Consider the following 22,413-nt stretch of genomic DNA (forward strand, 5'->3'; position numbering starts at 1 on the left):
AATGGAAATGTCTCAGAGAAGCATTACTAGAAAAAACAAAAACCACACAAATATAAATAGCTCACAGAAATGTCTTTGTTTTGACAAAGGGAAAACCAATCCATAGCTGGAGTAAATGCATGCCAAGAGTTAATTTTGACCTTTTCTCAGCACAGCTGCTCAAGTATTCTGAGCACTTGATTAAAATTTGCAGAAGGTCAACAAAGTCAGATCTGGGCATATTTTCCCAAACTGCACATATTTTTAGCAGCGAAGGGGAGCAAGCAGAGAAGGATTTCTATTCATACAGTTTCCCTAGCATTTGCTAGGAAAATGGACTTGAGGTAGCACAGACAAATTTAACTCATTTTGGCTAGATTAAGTCTGAGGAAGAATCTTAACTATTAAATGTTTGCATAATTGATAAATTTCACTCATTTACAGAAGATCCTTTTACTGACATTGGTGTGTGATGTTGAAAAGCATGTGTTTTCTAGGAGCTTCAGTATAGGATTACCTGAAATATTCAAATGTATGTTTACATTTCAGAAGGCACAGCAAAACAGCATTTCTTGTGGTCTCTGGCCACCAGAGACGCATGACTGCTGCTGAACATGGCTCTTGCCTATCACCCTAATTTAAAAGCACTTCCCTATGGATTATGGCTTATAGTCACTGTCAAAGAATAAATGGCTAACAAAGTATTATGCAGCCTCCAGCATATATTTTTCTATTATGCAGCACCACCATACAAGTACTTTTGATGAGCTTACAAGCCCAAGCCTGGGAGCTGACTCATAAGAAAGCCTGTGGGTATACAGGGACTACCTTAGCAATACACACCTGAAGCTTGTTGGATGTAGCAAAGAATAAATGAAACTCAGTAATACACACATGTCTTTTCCAGCTGGAATCCTTCTGTGATTCTGTATGAGATGGTTCAAGTCTATGGTTCAAGTGAGTGTGCAAATATAGTATAGTGAGTATATAGGCTCTAGTAAGTGATCAGGACCATTCTAGGGAGAAACAATGTAAAAATGATGCTGCATGTCCTGGGTACATCGACACTTTGCAAAGGTGTTTTTATATGCTTCACCAGGTAGTGCAAGACTGCAGATCTCATCTACACAAAATCAGCAAGGCAACAACACATGCTTCCTGATTAAAATATCCCAGATTCTAGTTCTGACCCAGTCAGTGACAGAATTGCAGAAGCAGCAACTCACTTTTCCAACTTAATCTCACTTTCATGCTCCACCCCATCCCAAACTGAAAAAGGGAGATAGGATGCAAGTAAGAATTAAATTCGTAAATCCACAACTCACCCCCTCATTTCTGTGCTGGCTGCAAAGCCTAACCCCTATTCCTTCTCTTTGGACAGCTCAAATGCTATAAAACACCAAGCCTTATTACTACCATAACAACACTACTTAAGTTCTACAGAATCAGCATCTTTGTGTCACACAAGCAGCGGCACGAGGTTTGTGCAAAGCAGGTGTGACTATGAAATGGGAAAAGCACTGAAAATCAGAGAATACATTAAATGCTTAGGCTGCTACCATCACTGCTATTTCAGATGAAGAAAAGGTTTTTTTCCTAAAGTCGGAGACCTTTTCTCATTAAAGCAGAGGAATGTTGCAGTCCTGTATCACTGGCTTCAAACAACTAGTCTGCTCTCAGCTTGAAAAGACTACCCTGGATAGGGTCCAGATCAAGCAGCAGCAACACCACATAGAAAAGGCCACCAGGGAAATGCTTGTTTTTGCAAGTTCATGGGAATTTGAGTTTTGAAACACAGTCTTTCCTAGCTGCCTGAGATAGTCTCACCACAAGGGAACTGGGAACCTTTCCAATGAGAGTTTGACTCTGTGAGTAATGCAAAGAAGCTTTAACTTCAGGAAATAAAGCTCAGCACTTTGGAGTGGCAGAAGGCTGTCTGCTTTGCTGAGAAGAGTAAAAACCGGATTTTAGCACTTCTGTGGCCCTGGGACAGATGCTGTTCTAAAAAAAAAGAAGCTTCAGATCTCCCAGTATGACTAAAGGAGCACTTCCATTGGTGCATTCTTCGCCTAGAACCAGAAAAATGTTTAGGCTGGAAGGGTCTCGTGGTTATCTTCAGTCCAACCTCCTGGTAAAGATGAGCTCCACACATGGCAAGGCCAGATTGTTCAGTCTTTTCCAGCCAAGGTTTGAAAAGTCTCTTAAGCATGGAAATCCTAGACCCTTTCGAGGTGACCTGTTTCAGAGCTTATCCATACACACTGGGAAACATTCTGATTTGTAACTGATAACTTGCCTTGCTGCACGTTTTGAGTGCTGGTTCTCTCCCTCTGGCTGTGAATTCCTGAGGAGAGTCAGGCTCTCCACTACTAGTCTACACTGTTTATCTGGCAACATGGTTCCACATCTTTCACTTATCTCCCCCTCTCCAGACCCAGGCTGTTCTATGTGTTGCTGACATCACTCTCTGTGTACAATCTACTTTACTTCACACAATTTTAGTCTGGATTTACTCATCCTCTTCCTTGGCCTGGGTTTACACACCAAAGCCACCTTCGTAGTCAGATTGTTTAGGGTTCCATTCTAGCCTGTGTCAGCCAGCTGTAAGCTATCCATACAATCTGACTGCAAATTAAAAACAAAAACAAAAAAACCCTATTCCTGCAGAATGAAAACAAAAGAAAAAGCACGGCAGTTGCCTATTTCCTTCTGTGACCCAAATGGTACAACTGTGCCCTACCTTCTCCCTGCAGCCCCTGTGCGGCCCTACCATTCCCTCCTTCGCAGTTAACTGCACATGGTCAGTAGGACAATAAGTTATTTATGAGAAGGGCTGTTTTCCTCTAGCCTGCACAGTAGCACCCAAGTAACAGATGGTGAAACTGTATGAAATGTTAAGAAATAGGAAAAAGTTTCAAGGTAGCCAAGTTATCCATACAGCAACTCTGAAACAGCACAACTACATCTAAACTGTCCTTTATTTTAACCACCTGTGAATTATCTCATACCATGAACATTCAGCAACACAGCACAAAATATTATGAAAGTAAAACATGCCACTTTCAAACAAGACATAAGATAAAACTGAAGAATTTGGCAATGAATAACAACAAATCCAACTATGTACAACACCTACATATTGCTTGAAGCCTCCATTGACTCAGGCAAGATAGAGGCTGAGCACTCAGAAAATCCCCAAAGCGGTCACAAATATCAAATGAGTCTCCATAATATTTCAGTAATGCTTCAGAGTTTAAATATAACTCCCATTTTGTGGCTGGTGACATAGAGAGATGGACACTAGAATAAACTACCGTAGAATAAACTGAGGTGTGTGAATTTAGACTGGTCTTGAAAGTGCGTGCTCATATTTATTTCAAGACAAATGTAAGGTAGTTGACACCCTGGGCTTACAAAGGGCAAAAGAATTCCCACTTAATGATGCTTCATTCATTGCAAGCTCTGTAATTGCACAGACACAGCTGCCAGAGGGCAACTGGTGTGCTAAATGTTATGAAAATAACTTTCACCAATACTCACCTGATGGCTCATTTAAGAAAGCACCTATTTCTGCTCCCAAATTACACACATTATGTTTGTCTAGGTAATCACTCTAAAGTCTATGCCCCTACCCAGGGATTGTAGCACACATAGCTAAAATTGCAGAAAAATAAACGACCAGTAAAATCTTGAGTTTTTCTTGGGAGAGAAAGAAGGTGATTCATACTTACAGTTATTTGAATTTATTGGCTAATCTTGTATTCTCCACCAGATAAGGTCAGGATTTCAAAAGACCCTGACCCTCAGAAAATTTAATACACTGGGTGTTGCATTTTCCACAGAAAGAAAACACTCTAACAGAGGATACAGCAAAAATAAATACTTTTGAACAAGGAAATGACCTTTCAGAAGTATAACCCTACCTGAGCTGTGCTTTAAGTTCAGTAAACCTGGGTCGTCTACTAGGGTCGTATGCCCAGCACTTGGTCATAAGGCTGTAGAGGGTAGGAGGGCAGTTTGGAGGCATTGGGAGCCGCTCACCGTTCTCAATTCGCCCAATCACATCATTGTTCTTCACTCCCTGGAAGGGCTTTACCCCATGCATTAGGATCTCCCACATACACACACCTGAGAAACACAAAAATCCAAACGCTCCTCAGTGTGAGCAAACAACAAAAGAAATGAATCCCAGTTTTGTACAGCTAAAGAATGCAAGTTCTGAAAGCAGACAGGCAGGAAAGGAGCACCAACTTACCAGCTGGCAGCAGAGCAGTGATGCGCAGCAGGATCACACAGGCAGCAGCAAGCTCAACTGTTTAGAAGGAAGCATGACCCACAGCTGGCTCACTGCAGCCTAACTTCGTGTTTGTCTTTTTACCCTCTGCAAATCGGAATGGTTGCTCATATTCAAATCTACTGTGTTTGCTGTTCCCTTTGACTAGTTCCACCTGGCTTGTTTCGACATGTAAAAAGCATTTTCACTTGGAGGGTTTTTAAATGCTGGCATTGATCCAATTATTTTGTGCTGAAGCTATGTAATAAAACAATTTCTGTTGAAACTATGTTAAAAGTACAAGGCAAAAACGGTCTGTCAGTTTAGGATTAGTCAGCATCTTCCATAGATTTCATTTGTCTAACTGCACTAGAGTTTTTCTTCAGACTATTATAAATCTGATAAAATTCACATATCCTCCACTTAAAAAAAATCATTTTCAAGACAAGTAGACTTGTACTTGATCGTCTTGCTCTTGTTTCAAGTCCCATCATCTTTGTTCTTTTACAGAGCCTGTTTTTGTTCTGTCTGTCCAGACCAGTCTGGATACAATTTGAGCACAGGTAAACAGTTTCTTACAGAAACTTGTTTATTTCAGGGAAAAAAAGAAAGGAAGGATTCAGTATATTATCATTTTCCTGTATTTTTATTCAGCTTCTGGTCACACTTTGTACACTATGAGGATCTATGAAAGACAAATTAATTGGGAATCTAACAACAAACATCAGCCCACAGGACATCTTGTAGGCTGACCTATGCATTTAGCGAGGAAGCAAACAAATCACCATAAAAGAAGTGGAAATGTAGAACCAAAATGGCAAATAACAATGCTATAATGAAAAGAAATCAGAGGGAAAAACACAGTAAAAAAAAAAAATCATCTCCATTATGACTATGAATTCGTTTTCCTGTACTTTCATTTCTGTCAGCATCTTACTGGAGGCAAAAAGGCACATGAAATTTCAGGCTTAAAGGAAAGCAAGAGACAGAAAGTGTACTGGCAGAAACCAGCTTTACAGAAAACAAAGCAAAAATACTGTCAATTATCTGGCAATCACTCATTTCCAATTGTTAAAATAAAACATTAAGCTTCTCCAACAGGAAACTTTAAACTTCCCCACCACTTGGTGCTCACTTACCAAACATCCACACATCGCTGGCTGAGGTAAACCGTCGGAAGTTGATTGACTCTGGAGCCATCCACTTGATCGGCAATTTTCCTTTGGAAGCTGCAGGCAAGGCAAGGCAAGGCAGGCTGTTGTTATTCCTACTGCTGAGCTCAGAGACTTTGGTCTCACTGAAGCAAAACCCATCTCTGATGAAGTACTTCAGATAAATTCTGCACAAGAGATTTCTACACCATCTGACCGGTTCTGCTGGTAGTCCTCTCTCTGCCTAAATACTGAGTTCTTCCAAGTCTTACAATAGTTATCTCAAGATGCAGCTACTGCAGTTAAGGTGATGTTGGCACCAAACCTGAAGCTGTCACAGAATCTCAACATGCAGGACCCTGACCGCCTGCACAGATGGGCAGAGTCCAATGGGATGGCGTTCAATAGCTCCAAGTGCAGGGTGCTGCACTTTGGCCACAACAACCCCATGCAGAGATACAGGCTGGGGTCAGAGAGCAGCCAAACAGAGAGAGATCTGGGGGTGCTGACTGATACCTGCCTGAACATGAGCCAGCATGTTCTGCCCCTGTACTCTGCACTGGTTAGACCTCACCTTGAGTACTGCGTTCAGTTCTGGGCCCCCCAGTTTAGGAGGGACATTGAGATGCTTGAGCGTGTCCAGAGAAGGGCGACGAGGCTGGGGAGAGGCCTTGAGCACAGCGAGGAGAGGCTGAGGGAGCTGGGATTGGTTAGCCTGGAGAGGAGGAGGCTCAGGGGTGACCTTATTGCTGTATACAACTACCTGAGGGGTGGTTGTGGCCAGGGGGAGGTTGCTCTCTTCTCTCAGGTGGCCAGCACCAGAACAAGAGGACACAGCCTCAAGCTACGCCAGGGGAGATTTAGGCTCGAGGTGAGGAGAAAGTTCTTCCCTGAGAGAGTCATTGGACACTGGAATGGGCTGCCCAGGGAGGTGGTGGAGTCGCCGTCCCTGGAGTTGTTCAAGGCAGGATTGGACGTGGCACTTGGTGCCATGGTCTAGCCTTGAGCTCTGTGGTAAAGGGTTGGACTTGATCTATGAGGTCTCTTCCAATCTTGTTGATACTGTGATACTGTAATAGGTGTTCTCAAATGATTCATAAAAAAGGAGTAGGTTGACTGGTCTTATATAAAACAGAAGAGAGACAACAAAGCCCAAAATAACACCCCAAACCTGCCAACAACAAACCTCCCAAAAGCACAGCCAGAAATGATTGTGTCAAAAGTATTCCTGCTCTCCACTCAGCAATTAAAATGATGGCTCCAAGTGATGTAAGGGTAATGAAATGTGGAAAAAGAATGGAGCATAAGGGGACAAATATGAATATTAGAAATAGATTGAAGACTAGATTTATACATACATGGTTTCAAAAAAATACACCTGATTTTAAATCCTGCTGTTTGGTACCTTCAGCAACCTCTGTTCTCCTGCTCTATTTCCCTGCAGGACATCTCACAGAGCTCCCGGAGGTAAAGATCCAAACCAGGGGACAACAATAGACTTGTAAGACTTTGTTGTACTGAACCTCCCTAGTCCAGTGGCATCTAAAGTATGCAGCACCACCATGACAGCATGAACCCAAAATTTACCTGTAGGTAACCTCAAACTCATTGTACGCTACCTAGATTGTGCATTATTATTATTATTATTATCTCAAACAGGCTTGGAATGTGGATAATGTTCCAAAATGTTGAAGAAAGCACTATAAGTTTGCTCATAAAAAGTGGAATTCTATATACAAATGAACTTTCTACTGTTTTGAAACTTAGAACAGACCTTAGGGTTCTTCTTAAGCACATATGCAGGAATTCACTGCCACCTATTAAATTGTGGAATGGCTTGCTTTTTTACACAGATACAACAGTTAAGCCAAGAAAACCTGGTTATTTCATTTGGATGGCAAACTCAGTAATGAAAGAAGCAATTACATTCTGACTGGTACGCAGGAAGGACCCAGAGTGTTTACTTACCTTTATAGTAAGTACTGTCTTCCATGTACCGGGATAAACCAAAGTCACCTAACTTCACACAGTCAGTGGCAGACACCAGCACATTTCTAGCAGCAATGTCCCTGCCAAAGAGAAGGTGCATCAGTTCTAGTTCTTTTAAAATCTTCAAGTCATGAAACATAATTTGAAAAAAAAACTTATTAAATCTCACTAGTAATAAATGCCTTCAGGATGACTGAACTGTTTTTCTAGTCATGACTTGGGTGTTCATGTTCAGAAAAATACAACTACATTTCTCTTCTGATTCTGAGAATCCTGCAAAAATGCTGCAGTACATTTGATCCTTACAGGTAGTAACTGTCTCCTAGAAGACCATCAATGTCAGCATCAGATCTATTTAAACATCAGAGGTTGACAATTTTTGGCAATTAAAATTGATGGGGGGAAGAAGAAAATCTGCCTCCTGATACTGCAAAGGTAAGGAATTCGTTAATATATCAGACCTGTAATAGGCTTCCTAATAAGGAGCTTGCTTTTCAGTGATGCCACTGGAATGATGGCATTTCTCTCTTGCAGCTTCCCAGGTGAGACAACTCTCCTTACGTGTCTGTTGATTCTGGCTTTCAGCTGGTCTGACTCAGTATCGACAGATTTAGCTTGTGGCAGTGATACACAGCAAATGGAGCAGTGCTACTGCCTCCCATTCCAGCATGAATAGCTTTTATTGCTAGAGTTAAAATAAACAGCAACTTGGCCAAAATTCAAGAATCTGCAGGAGGCATAAGGGTCTGCTCTTAAAAATCTTTACATCTACATACCGATGTATTTATATAAACACTTAAATGGAAGAGTGAGCTATGTATCTACAATAGACACAACACACAATTTGAACATAAAGTATTTAAATGCTAATAAAATGTTCAAGTTCAAAATGAAATGCTATATGCTAATAGGAGTGCTGTGGACTTCAAATTGCATACAACAGTACGTGAAAACCAGTCTTTTCTCCCTCGAAAGGGAATAAAATTCCTCATACACATAGAAGGATATTTAGGTTCACCCTCTGATTAAGCAAGTACCTGAATTCCATAAGTATTTTGCTTTCCTTGTTCTTTATTTTAGAAGCTGGCTGCATCTTGTTTTGCTTTTGGAAGACTAGAGGTGACTCAGAGCTTAAAAAAAAAATCTAACCAGAAAGGAACAACTCAGCTGAAACCTCATGCTGAATAAAATCCAGCACCATCCCCGAGTCAGTCGAGAAGTAAGCCAGCAGGTGTCACTCTTGAAAAGGGTTTAAATTTGGTGGCAGCCTCTGGAAAAATGACGTTCGAATTAGGGATACTGACATAAAGCAAGTCAGTGGGTTTTAGGAGTTTCATAGTATTGCTGCTAGACATTCATCCTAACTCAGGGAAAAGAAACACAATAGGAAAGCTTGAAAGAGTTAAACTACGTGTTGTGTTTGTTTTCATTTCAGCAAATGCATCTAACAGCCAGAATCCTGCCAGCCAACTTATGGTAATCTAGGATACCTCACATTCTCTAAAACTTTAAGTAGTTACACATAAAAATGTACCTGTCCAGGTGTAAAATCTTACCTATGTACAAATCTTTTGCTCTCTAAGTAGGCAAGTGCTGTGCTAAGCTGGTAAGCGTAGAGTATCAGAGAGGCCAGATCCAAGCTGTATTTTCTTACTTGCAAAAACGACCTCAACTTTTTGCACAAAGAAAAGAAAATGGGAAGAAGTTAGTATGAAAACAACCAAGAACAAAACCACAAACGAACCTGAGTGAGGCACATCTGAAACTGCTAAGTTTACACAAGTATCAGTGGTTGTGGAAAGTGGATGAGAAAAGAAAAACACACCATAAAGAAATTTGATTCTGGGTTAAATGAAATCAATTTTTTTCTGCATGAAAAACGGTAATCAAACAAAAACCCAACAGTTTGTGCATTGCTTGCAGGGTCTTTTCCAAGAAGACTGAGAGCTGCTTTTGCTTCAGAATAAAGCATTTCAGGGCTTTATGTGTTCTTCCCTCGAGAACTGCACACGTTTTTGGCCTAAAAAATTCAGAACAAAAGAGTAGGTGGCCAACCCAATCCCATCAGCATTGTTTTGAAACCTCGATTTCAATCTGTATTTGCCAAAACAACTGTATTTAGGTCACGGTAGTCAGCATAAATGCAATATTTTTATCAGCTACAATCCAGGTACAAAGCAGTTAGGATCCGAATTGGTCCTAAAAATGGAAGATAGCACTGCTCTCCTTCTAAATTAAAACAAGGCTTTGGAAAGTGATATGGACACGGGAAATCTTGTGATTTTTTTGACAAAAAATGGATAAACGAATTCTCAACTATAGGGGTTTTTGTCCCTTCTTTCTTTGTTGTTTTTTTTAACTTGAACCACCTACTGCAGTCTGGCAATTAAAATGACTATCTTACAGTGCACATTCAGAATCAAGTGGCTCAAAGGAAACAACTCTATCATAAAACTGTGGTCTTTTTTTAAATCATGCACCCAAAAGTCACTTTATCCAGAGTCATGCTGCAAAGCCCAAAAGAAACTCAATTTTCCAATGGAAAAAGTAGTATTATCCAGAAGAATATAGAATGCAGCACATAATTTCACTTTTAGAAGGAATGTTTACAAATGATGTTAAAATGATACCACATTATCTTGACACAGGTCCTGCTCTCACTCTGGAGCAGCAATTTAATTCTCTGAAGACCATGACTAAATCACTTTGGTATGAGCTGATGCAGCTCCCTCAGTGGAGGAGTCAGGTCAAATACTGCCACTCCTCTTTCTGACTCCGTAACTCTACAGGCAAGGATAATACCACATTTGAGGAGAGTGCTTTTGCATTATTACCAAGCAGTGATATTTTTAGTCTTTTGTAAAGGTATCTGTGAGCTTAAAGACCAGAGCTGCACAAGAAATGTTCATACCTCTCCAAGTGTACAGAGTTCCATGATTATCCAGACTGGATTTTCTGTGATAACTCCAATGAGCTTCACGATGTGAGGATGATCAAACTGACGCATTGTTACTGAAAGCAAAAGAAACAAGTTAGTGGTTTACAAGAAAAATCCTTGGACCCTGCTGTTTATAGTAGTTCAATAATGTATTTTCCTGCTCAGAAACCTACATGGGCAAAGCTAAGATAATGTGTTCATTAAAATATTAATGTGTTGTGAATAATAGAGAAAAAGATCAGTAAACCAAACATCCCTGTCAATGACACAGCTTAATGCATTAATAAAAAGGAATAAATAATGTGGTGAAATGTCAAATTGGTCATGATAACTACTAAAATGCTACACAGAAGTGAAGCTACATTCCAAACTAATTCGATTTCCCTCTTTCCTTTTGAGGTGAATGGTATTTCAGAGAGGAAGCTATTCTGGACACCCTGAAAATTTATGCATGGCTAAACTAGTTCATCTCAGCACAATGTCAGTACTGAAATCTTGGTAAATAAAGTGTGTATTCCAAACATGCCCAAATTGTTTAGCTTTAGGATTTTCTTATGCTATATCAAACTCAATGCCATTTACAATGTTTTTGTAACGTGAAAACATTGTTTCATTGAAGTAAAATTAAGGCAGGGACATAGACTTAATTATCAAAGCAATGGAGAGGCAATTAACCCAAGCAGTTTTATATCGTAGAGTCTTACCAGTTTTAAACAGAAAATATTCCATTGTTGGAAAGTACTTCCCACAAATTAATTCAATTAATGTTAGCTGACAAACTCAATCTTAGAAAAGTAGCAATTGCTACATCGTTCTGCCATCTACATTCTAAAGGTAAGAGGAACGAACTACTTGCAGAAAGGAGCAATTTACACACACAAAATAAAGGCAGCTACTGGAAGATCAGTGAAAATCTCCCCAAAGAAGGTGATTTGTATTGTATCACACCCAACTGTATTAACAGCAGCACACTGCTAGGCAAAAGCAGACAGGAATGAAGACACAAGTGATGCTCATGAAAACACTTGTTATTTTGAGGGGGTCCCCTTGCAAGAATCAACACTATTTTCAGCACTGAAAATTCCACCACAAGCAATCATCTAACACCCAAGAATATTTTAATATTCCTAATTTTTAAATATTAGGAAATAAATTCCTTATTTCAGTGAAATAACCAACTCTGCCTCTCCAGATATTTGATTTGGTCCTTTTGAAGACTGCTTTTAAAAACTAGGGAGGCAGAATGTTCTGAGAGAGTTTGGAATCTGAACACAAACAACAGAAGATATGGGAATAAGAATTTTAAAAATACCCAGAAAAAACAGAAAAAAAACCAAAACAAAACAAAAGAAGAAATGGCAAAAGTATTAAATCACAATTGAAAAGCATTATTTGCTACTCAATTGGCACTTCCTAATCTGTCAAGCTCAAAGCATAATAAGAAGCATTCACTGACTAATGGTTTTCTATGCTGTTCAGCGGCAGCAGCCTACCTTTACTGCTAAGTTACCACTATAAAGCAATGGTATTTACAACAGCTGGAAATGTAGAGGAAAAAAGTTACAGCAGTTTAAGAAAAATCTGACATCTCAAAACAAGAAACCATTAACTACGAACACAGATTTTTTTTTAAACAATCAGAAAAATCTTTGAATGAAGAGTTAAAATATACTGTAACATGTGCCCATAACTACATAACTTAAGACACCTTTATGACATTTATAAACATACAACAGCAGCAGGCACTGGGCAGAAATCAAGGCCTAAGTTTCACATATTAATTGCTTAAAAATCCCAGAAGCAGAGAATTAATAACTACAACTTTCTTACAGAAGTCATCAGTATTCATTTCAACAAAAAGCCTTCCTCTAGGTATGGAATTTACCAATTGGAGAATGAAATACTGTGGGCAATTATTTATAGAAGTGGTTTGTTCTAGCATAACTTTTTATTTTGGATTTCCAGAACCGATCTCTCAGACGACACATTTTTAGCACCCCTATTAACAAAACCAACCACCTTCCAAAGTAATACACTGAAACCAGTGCTATGTACGTTTTAATTCATTAAGGAGAATGAAAATAGAAGACCAGGTGTCTAACATCCCAAAACTGGTGCTGAAGCCTGATAGGATTTAGATGTCACCGTTGAATTTAGAAAACCAAAATACCTCACACACAACCATACACACTGGCAATGCAAGAATGCAAAGAATCTTCCCGGTGCGTATTGTAGAAGAAAAGGTCATGCTAAGAAAAGATCTGCATTAGTATCAGAAGGTTCTGGCACAGATGGCTGCAGTCTTTGCAAGGATCAGTTACAGAAGCTACCCTCAAAATAAGTATTTCAATACTTACAGGCTTCTTGTAAGAATTTTTCTCTAACACTGTCTGAGGTGCAGTTTTTACACGTTTTGATTGCAACAGCCATAGCTGGATTTTCCTGAAAAGACATTATTGAGAAAGAACTGAAACAGCCTATCAAAAAGTACGCCCCTTAAAGTTCTAGCAAAATTGCTTTAGAAAAAAAATTCTAGTAACTAAAATATCTTTAAGAAACTGCATTTTGAAAGCATCAGCACTATCAGAATTTGTATTTTGCAGGCTTAAACGTCTATTTCCAGTTAACACAGCTCTCCAGCAGCTTTTGCTTTGCAGAAATATATTGATTAAAACATTTTTTGATACACAGACATTACTGAAACTGGTAGCAAACCAAGACTGTTTTATTCTCCTCTGAAATCAGGATTTGATAATCAACACAGGATGTGACCACTGAAGCCTGCCAGACCAATCCCTCTACTGGTGTTACAGGTAAAGTTTTTGAAACATTACATAAGAGGCACTATCATCAAAATGAAGAGTTTCAGTGTCTGCTACCTGCAGAGACTCCAGACGTTTTGCAAAATGAATCTAGGAAAAGGCCTGATACCAAGGTTTTATTGATCTTTTGTGTTTGGATAGGGAGACAAACCAGTGAGGATCAATGGGACTAGCAAATGCTATTTTAACCGACACTTTTGGGTAAATCCAACCACTAATCAACCTTTAAATTGTCTCATTTGAACCGCTTACACTACCTAGTAGTAAGCAGAGTTCAAGTAGAAATGGATGGCGCAGAGTCAGTAGAATAAAACCATTACAAGTGCAATGCACACTGATTAATGAGACTTTACACACTGGAGCTAGCAGAACAAGAGGTCAGAAATCTCCCCTATATTTTTTCATGCCAGTTGAAAAATATATACATGTATAAATAGATGTACATGTTATGATATTACTGCAGCTACTTCTTTTTACTATTGTAAGATTCCTTCCAAAAACTTAAGTTACATTGTGACAAGTATATAAAAATGTATTAGCTTTCTGTTTCCCTCTCACATATTCAAATGTAAAACATACTGAATGTTTCATCAATAAAAGGAAACAGCAGGCTGCTCTTTAACAAACCCCATATGAGACACAGGATGACTGAATAAAATCTCTTTTCCAATTCAAGAAAAAGAACAGACACAGGACTTTCAAAACAATAGTCCCTAAGAAAAGGGAGGTTAATTGGTTTTACAGAGCACTAGATTTATTCCCTGTGCCTCAAGATCAGTGAAACATTTATTCTTCAAGTACTTCCATTAATTTAGGATTAAATGAAGAATAAGACCTGCTTTTCTAATGAAGGCATCAGAACAGACTTCAAAGCAGTCTGAAACAGATAACATTTATCCGTATTTATTTACTTAAATACTGCATTAAAGATTATTTTATTTAACCTGGTGACATTAACCAGCTCTTTTCAGGAAATATATTTTCTGAAATATGAATTATTGTCCATATGGATTACGTCTTCTAGTGAAAACTGAGGCAATTTCTTTGAATGAGAAATATTTATGTTACATGCAAATAATTACTTTCTTATAAGCTTGAAACTGATGTAATTAAGTAACTTAACAGTCTTCTCTTGCTTTTCCCCTGAAACTTAATTTTCCAGCCATTTAAACCACAATCATCATCTTTGTGGCTACAGTCAAGAAAAACACAGAAGCATCATCTTAAATTACACAAATCCTGCCAACCTCTCTGATTTTCACTGAGGTGTTTCTTGTGCATTGGGGTTTTGTTGGATCAGTGTCCAAGCATTTTTATCTTTTCTTTCAGGAAAAAGGAGCAACTTTATTAACATATGAGTTTCTTTGTGGGAGATACAGAGAGATGGTCACCGGAGAAACAGAAGCATTTGTTTAACATTGTTGTCCCTCTGTTGTAGGCTGCTGTTCTGCAGCAAAATACACTCTGTGTTTCAGCACTGGAGTTAGATTAGCTTATCCTGACACAGTTGGCAGCTTTTGCACTGAATGCTGAACGTGAAGTCAGATTGTGTGTCCAGAGACATGGAAAAGGTTCTAAAGCACTGAACACTCATCAGGGAAGTACGGACAAAGGGATATGTGCTCACCGTGTTTGAACACAGTCAAAATAAACAATAGAGTCTATGGTTGGGTTTAAAAGCAATTACTTCTAATTCCATCTCAGCCAGTGGCTTTGGTACAGCCCTGAATAATTTATTTGGCTCTTTTGATTCCTTTTCTGAGCTAGCAAAAAAAAAAAAAAAAAGGAAGAAAACCAAACAAAAAATACAGATGGGAAAAAAATTCCTCTGGAGCCAGCTTTTTGCTAATCTGAAACAAGGAAAACATTCTCTACTTGCTGACTACATAAATCACAAAGTCAATTTTTACTTGCTCTGGAAGACTCACACCAAGACCTCTAATGAATACATTTTTTTTCATTAGGAAGTTTTTGTTTGTTAGTATTTCAGAAGTGAGACTTACCGGACTCATGTAAACTCCTTGGTGTACATCTCCAAACTGTCCTTCACCAATGCAGCGCCCCAGCTCAATTCTTTCCCTTTGAATTTCATAATCTCTGGCTACAAGAATATAATGTACTTAAAATATTACATTTCTGATGAAGGGCAGAGAAACAGTCCAAAAATATACAACCAAAGTCACTCAAATGTCCCACATATGAATAATTAAGATTAAGATTTGCTGCACACCAACCTATATAGATGCTGTGCACACAGTGGAAACCTCTTAAACAAATGTTGAAACCAAAGCAATGAAAAAGGAATTGTGAAATCTAATTTGCTAATTAACTGCTGTTCGTTACTTATTTCAATGCAATAAACATAACTGAATCCTTCTTAATCATAGCTAGTAAAAGACAACACAAATAGCCTTGGCAATAGCACTGTTAGTAAATGCAGCCGTAGCACACATCCCTTTAGATGTTTAAGAGAACTCCACTATGTAGTATTTTAGATCTTGGAACCATCAAATGAGCCTAGAGAATTTTTAAAGAGGTAACTGCAAGAAAAAAAAATACAGGAACAAGAGCATGGCAAATAGAGATAAAATGAAAGAGCAAAATTTTGAGTGCACTGCATCTCTTACCAGTGTTTAATTGAAATTAAATTGGTATGCCTTGTGGAGTTATGCAATTTTGTTAACTTTATGGTTTAATGGACTCAGAATATTACTGGAAAAATGGCTCAGTACTTCAGCAAAATATTTGATCAATTGCAGCTGAATTAATTCATTTGCAATTGAATTTCTAGTAGACATGGAAAAAAAATCAGGACTACCAGAAAAGCATGCACAGTATATGTTTTCACCTCTACTTGGATTATTCAGAGAGAAAAAAAGAATAACCAACCAGCTTAGGCCTTCATAACTGAAGATTTTGACTTCATTAACACTATAGAAATAATGTCACCTGGAGCTGGATAACAAAGTGAGAAATGCCTTTCTCACTTCTTTAAGTGCTGCATTTTCCTCTTTAAAATCCCAAAGCTAACTGGTTTAACCACGAATAAATAAATAAATAATGTTTATTAAATGAAAGTGAATAGTAAACTTAAAAATTCCACATCACTCCAAATTGCAAGCACACAGGGATGGGTAAAGGGTCTCCTGTTACCTTCATCTATTCCATAGCTTTCTGCAGTGCAATTAAGAGAAAAATCAAATGCTTACTTAGATAAAGCTTCTTAAAATCATAACAAGGACAAACATTTTAAAACATGTTTTTTTAAATGAAGAAAGACACCGATGCAATTTTAAGTTTACATTAGCAGAAGTCACAGGTCTGTTCTCGTGAGCTTTACTGACTCAGCCCTCTGAGAGCTGAACACTTGAGTCCACTTCAATCCACCAAAGCACTTAATGAATTCACTTCAGCAGCTCATCGCATAGGCTTGGAATTGAAGGCATACTTAAGTGTTTAGCATCATCCAGGGCTGGGCCCACAAGCAACTACTTCTGTGAGAATTTAAATGAAAATATTAGGGGGAAAATGATAAAGTTTTTATGTAAATAAAAAAAAAAGGAAGAAAAAAGTAAACAGAGTATTGCTTATCACAGCACTTTTTGATCATACAATTTCTTTAGTACAATCAAGTAGTGGCTTGCTGCAAGACATTCAAAACACAGTGTTTATTTCTGGAAAACATATATTCTTGCTTTTCCTTTACAGATATTCACATATATATGTTTTTTCAAAACATATATTCTTGCTTTTCAAACATTTTCCATAGCAGTGGAAACTATGTTGTAAACACTGAAGCGATCATGAAATGTTTCTGTCATATGGTAAACCCTAAAAATCCTTACACAGACTCGTGGCTCTTCAGCAGAACATGGCACCAGTTTAGGACCATCCTTCCCCTCTATCACACTAATCAAGCCCAATGTTTTTGCAGGTTGGCCATTTCTAGAGAAATTCATGGTTGTCCTTTTGCAGACAAATTTTCAAGTCAAATAAGTAGATTCTCAAGTTACATTTGTTAGCCTTGACAGATTAGGATTACATTATAATTCAAACAGGCCACAAGACTAAATCCTGGTGGGTGGCTAATGCTTAATTTTTTTTACCCCAAAGATGAAAACACAGAAGAACTTTGAACTGTTGGTTTTGTTCTCAAAGTATTTTATCTTTAACAAAATTGCATGTAGTACAGATTACTTTATCATGGAATTCAAGAGTAGCAAGATCTGTCTTAGAGCAAGGATCACACAGAGGCAGCAATATGTAGAACCTTTCTGAATTGTTTCCTCTTATCACAGAAATCTTATCCATTCTTTCTTCAAGTGTTGTGTTCAGCAATATAATTAAGAAAAATTAATAAATCTACATCTCAAAACATGAAAAGAATTTCCTTTGAAGTCAATGACTGCAGCAAGAGTTTTATTTGCTTCAAAACTTGGAATTTGAAAAACACTGAAGGCTTTGAGTTTTCACAACATCACAAAGAGTATTTTCTTTGCACAGGACTACTTAAGGCTGAAATACAAGATTTAGGCCCTGCTAAGGCAAACAAGGTTTTGGATTAAAAAGTTCTCAGATTAACTACCATACTTACTTGATGGCATTGTATAAGTATCTTCTTCATCTATTATCTCTGCATAGTCATCTGTCTCTGTAAAGGAGGAATTGAAGAGTTTTGGGAAAAGTAGATGAAAACAAATCTCCAGCACAGTATCTATAACTTATCGAGGCTATGTCACAACCCCCAGCCTCAACATTGCAGGGACTCATTTACAATAGCATGAATAAAACTTGCTCATGCATAATTTATGGTATGATAATGACCTCAGTGCCAATTATACAACATGAGATAAAAGCATTCAACAAAGAGTAGCAGGAAGATTCATTTGCACTCAAAGAAGTTCAAGTTCTGTAACTGAAACCGTCAAAATTGTTGACTTAAAAAGACAGTATTTTAAACATCGAATTCCATTGCAGTAAGGAGAAAACATTATTAACAGATTAAACTGCTCTACCTCCAATAAAATGTGAACAATAAATTTGTTAGGGTTTTTTTTATGTCAAATGGGCAGCACAGACAGTAAAGATGTTCCAGGGCAGCATTTACCTATTGCCAGTGGGGCAAGGTGAGTTATTTTCCATAGTCTTCTACAGCTTAAAGTCACACTCCCACCTCACACCCATTCTTTCCTTGCATTAGTCTCAATTTTCCTTGTTTAGTGGAAGTTCACCACCTGTTACATTGTCAAGAATCGATATCTGATGGATAGGTGCTTGACAACTGCCAGTTCTCAAATTCTTCAGAAACATGACAGAATTCTATTTCTTTGTCTGTTGAAAATCTACAATTGTTACATATCTGTTCTCAAAATGGTTTAAATAGTGTCAGGTTAAGGTGAAAAAGGTCTTTCTCTTGCTCCAGCACTTACTCTATGTTTCCTGAGAGTCAGATACATTTCCTCTGGTGGTTACAAAGTGCATCCACAACAGTAAGATAACTTTTCACTTCAAGGCTAACACTAAATTCTCATCACCAATTTCAAATGCATAGAGAGGTTCTCAAAACTGAGTAACTCCAAATCCAGTATGTAGTTTTCACAGTTGGTTTCAGGTGATCACATAACAGGCCACCTCTGAAAGGCATTTGCCCTGGAGCATACGTATAGGTCTCTACACCTTCCTGGTATCATTTCCACCATCGTGGTTTCTGAGTGATGAATGCAACAGGGCAACAGCAAGTGGAAAGGATGGGCTGATTCCTTTCAGCAGTAGCCCCTAGTCCAACCAATTTGAGCTAACTCTGAAACCAAAGCTCCTAAATGTTAAACACATACGCAAACCAGAGACTTAATTTACAGATAAACTGAATAGTTGACAATTAGGTAATCACAGGTAGCCCTATAACCTTTGAAATTTCAACACACTTCAGTAAGCAAATGTAGTTTCGTGAACCTAACTTGCTACTAGTTAAATAACATTAAAACTATTTTTCTTTCTAACTGCTGCAGGACTATACCATGTCTTGTGAAAACAGAACCAGGAAATTCTATGGCATTTAAATTTTTGCTAGCTAATTTCTATTCAGGACACAGCAAAACAGAGTCACCTAATGATAATTCAATTAAAGATAGTGCAGGATTCTAAATAGGCAGCATAGTAGAGGCATTAACCTCTTTCTTGGTATGTTTTTCCCTCCTGACCTCAACAATTTATATTTTTGTAGAAAGTAACTCCCTGTTGGATCTAAAAAATATGCATCCATTCAAAAGAAATGTGATGGGGATAGATTGCTCTGCTTCCTTGTAATACTGTGTAAGAAGTTTTAAAGTGTGGTACATGTAAATTACTGTCACAAAGTAGTACCTGAGGATACCAGAAAGTTTTTAACCTCTGAAAAAATGAGACTGCACAAAAATACATTATAAACATATTCAGGGAAGAATTTAATAAGTTTGGAAACTAGAACTGATGTCACACTGATCTTTAAAAAAAACATTCTAAACCTGTCAAAACAGATAATGGAACAGAGCTTAGGAAATGTGGTAAGTGGTATGGTTTGGCATTAAGAGGACGCCACAGAGTACTTTCCATGGTTTTGATAGATGGTCCCAAACTGACCTGAAAGACTCTAAAAAGGGTCTTCAGTAGCCAATCCACCCAGATGTATGCAATTAGTATTTCTTGTTATGTATTTAACATTGTGGAGCGGAACACACAGTAACAATTCAGAAAATAATTCCTACACGTGTCTGGCATTGTTTCTGAGAATTAGATGAAAATTCAAACAACGACTTGTTAACTGCTCCAAGTGTTTAGTAACAAAGGTAACTGACCTCCCTAACATGCAACTTTTACCCCACAATTAGAGTCATACACTACGAGATTACCAGCCATGTCTGCGAAATCTGTAGCTATAACTGCTAAGAGATCTTCCAGAACCTACATGAATAGGCAAGGCCCTCCAGGCTGCTTTACAAAGAAGAGTGTGTTACAGCAGTCTGAAGAACTAAACACTGCAGCAAAGCAGAGATGACAGAAGATATTCTGTCTTTGAGACTCAATACTGCTGCTCTCCCAACACATTTTAAACTCAGCACTGAACCTTTTCACCTGTTGGTCAACCCAGATTCTTCTAGATTAAAAAAAAAAAATCAAATAGGTTATTTTTGGACAAAGATGGGGTGGGCTGTACAGATGAATTAACCAATATGAGCTTTACAGAATCTGAATGCATTCATTAAACAGTAAAACACATCCTAGGGTACGACATCTGTAATAGCTAATCCATGATACTAACTGCCTGCTTGAAATTTCCCTTTTCACTTCATTTTGTCCCATTTATCAGACCCCGTAACTTACAGAAGTACAAAAAATGATGTAGGGCCAGTATTGGAAACACAGTTTCTGAACTTGTGGAAAAAAAATACACCCTCTGAATTTTAATGGTTAAGAAAGAAAATCGGCATAGCATTATCTTTCTATTTCATCTGAAGGACAGAAAGGAGATGAAAAGTTATATATTCCCTTTACATTTTACTGAGAGGAAGGCTGTAAGACATTAATCTATTTCTTCTTATCGCCTTCCTCTGCATAACGCTTTTTATGCCCTTTTAGCACCTCTTACTAATACGAAGGAAAATACATGCACCATCAGTAGTAGCAGTTTGATTTTTCCAATATCAAATCCTTTAGAAAAAATACCTAAAAATCTCTTAAAAAAAACCAACACCACCAAAAAGTCCTTGTTTTCCAAGGACATCAAGTCATCATTTTCTTAAAACAACCACAACAAAACCCACCAAACCCAAAAACCCCAACAACTTATGAAGTCTGGAGAAGTAAAGTATTTTGTAGTAGCTTTCAAAGTGTTGAAGAAGACCATTAAAATCTGCCAGTAAAATCAGTATTTTGAGTATGTGAGGCCTGATTAACATCTGATTTATTCGAACAACATTAATTTATCTTGTGCAGCTTCTTGTTATGCACGCAGTAGCAGAGGACTACACAGCACTCCAAAGCTGCTATGCTTTCAAAGCATCGCTTAGTAGACTTATTTCTCACATTACATCCATTGATCTCATCCACTGAGGAAAAAAAATGTTGTGACACAACTGTTTGAATCAAACTGATGGACACTCCTGCAAACCTATAAACCTTTGCATCATGCCAGAAGTCTCACTGCAAACACATGCCATACCACATCCCTATGTATTGGTTTGGACTAGGATTTGACTTTTCAATTCCAGTTCAGCAGAAAGTGTTAGTTGGAGAGCCTATAAAGCACAGCATTTGCTGGTTACAGTCCAAAGACTGCTTTCAAATACTGAAATCTGCATATAACTTATGAGTGAAAATATGCATTAAGTGGCATATGGATATAAGAGTTGCATATTGCACGTTAGTAACACAGACTAGAAAACATATTACCGTCCCCACTAATTTCATCTGCAGATCCAGGTGGCATGCAAGGAAAGAGAAAAACAGAGGGGAAGAGAGAAGGGACAGAGAGGGGGGAGGGGAAAATACACTATTAAATTCATGAGTAATCCACAAGTATTCAGACTTAAGCTATATTATATACCTGACTCAAGAGAAACCAGAAAAGTAGCAGAATTTAAGACTTCTCACCAAAAAACCCAAGGGACAAAGATATGTTCTAAGAAGCTTGTATAATGAAACAAGAGTTAATGACTTCAAAACATAAATCTACACAAAAGTTAAATTTGGGTGTGAGTTATATGAATCCATTCTTAAGAAATGCCAACTTCTAGTTTAAGTCAATGTTTCACTACAAAATAGATCTCCCACAGCCAGATAAGCCAGTTCAATTTGTCTTTTCACACACTTATGACTCTAGATAACTAAAGTTGGTGTTTACCTTTTGAAAAGAAACGCAGTCCTGTGCTATTATCAAGACAAGGGTGAAAAATGGAACCATCTAAGTATTACTTGTTACAAAGCATACTGAAGTTACACAAAGCTGAAGTTTAAACACGCTGCGCACAGAGCAACTCTACTGGGAAGCTATTTAAATGAGCACCATATTCCACATTTACAGCAGCAGTCCTATTCCACATCAATACCCACAGCACAAGCTAATGCACTTTAGAGATTATGGCCATTAAGGGTGTAAAAGTAATGCAACTATTACTCCAATTCTTCTTACCCCTAACAAAGCCAAACTGGTCCAGATCAAATGCTGAACCAGTATGCAGCCAAAAGCATCACTGCATTCAGCGTTTAATTCAAGGCGATCTTAGC

The 22,413-nt window shown here is 38.0% G+C and overlaps 1 protein-coding gene across 13 annotated transcripts in view; it reads right to left on the bottom strand.

Annotated features, from left to right (window-relative positions):
* The window catches only part of PTK2 (protein tyrosine kinase 2), a 196,855-nt gene that overhangs the window by 26,773 nt on the left and 147,669 nt on the right, over positions 1-22,413 (bottom strand). For 8 of the 13 annotated variants that reach the window (XM_064154375.1, XM_064154374.1, XM_064154368.1 and 5 more), the window contains 10 exons: positions 21,580-21,597; positions 17,747-17,803; positions 16,306-16,326; positions 15,156-15,253; positions 12,688-12,772; positions 10,304-10,404; positions 8,949-9,064; positions 7,372-7,472; positions 5,392-5,481; positions 3,903-4,107 (listed from right to left, as the gene is read on the bottom strand). In XM_064154375.1, coding sequence (XP_064010445.1) covers positions 3,903-4,107; positions 5,392-5,481; positions 7,372-7,472; positions 8,949-9,064; positions 10,304-10,404; positions 12,688-12,772; positions 15,156-15,253; positions 16,306-16,326; positions 17,747-17,803; positions 21,580-21,597 — 892 coding nt within the window. The remainder of the gene's footprint in view (positions 1-3,902; positions 4,108-5,391; positions 5,482-7,371; positions 7,473-8,948; positions 9,065-10,303; positions 10,405-12,687; positions 12,773-15,155; positions 15,254-16,305; positions 16,327-17,746; positions 17,804-21,579; positions 21,598-22,413) is intronic. The other 5 variants (XM_064154366.1, XM_064154371.1, XM_064154372.1 and 2 more) reach the window with 3 other exon arrangements.

This window comes from Pogoniulus pusillus, chromosome 14 (genome assembly GCF_015220805.1).
Source record: "Pogoniulus pusillus isolate bPogPus1 chromosome 14, bPogPus1.pri, whole genome shotgun sequence".
Classification (NCBI taxonomy): Eukaryota; Metazoa; Chordata; class Aves; order Piciformes; family Lybiidae; genus Pogoniulus; species Pogoniulus pusillus.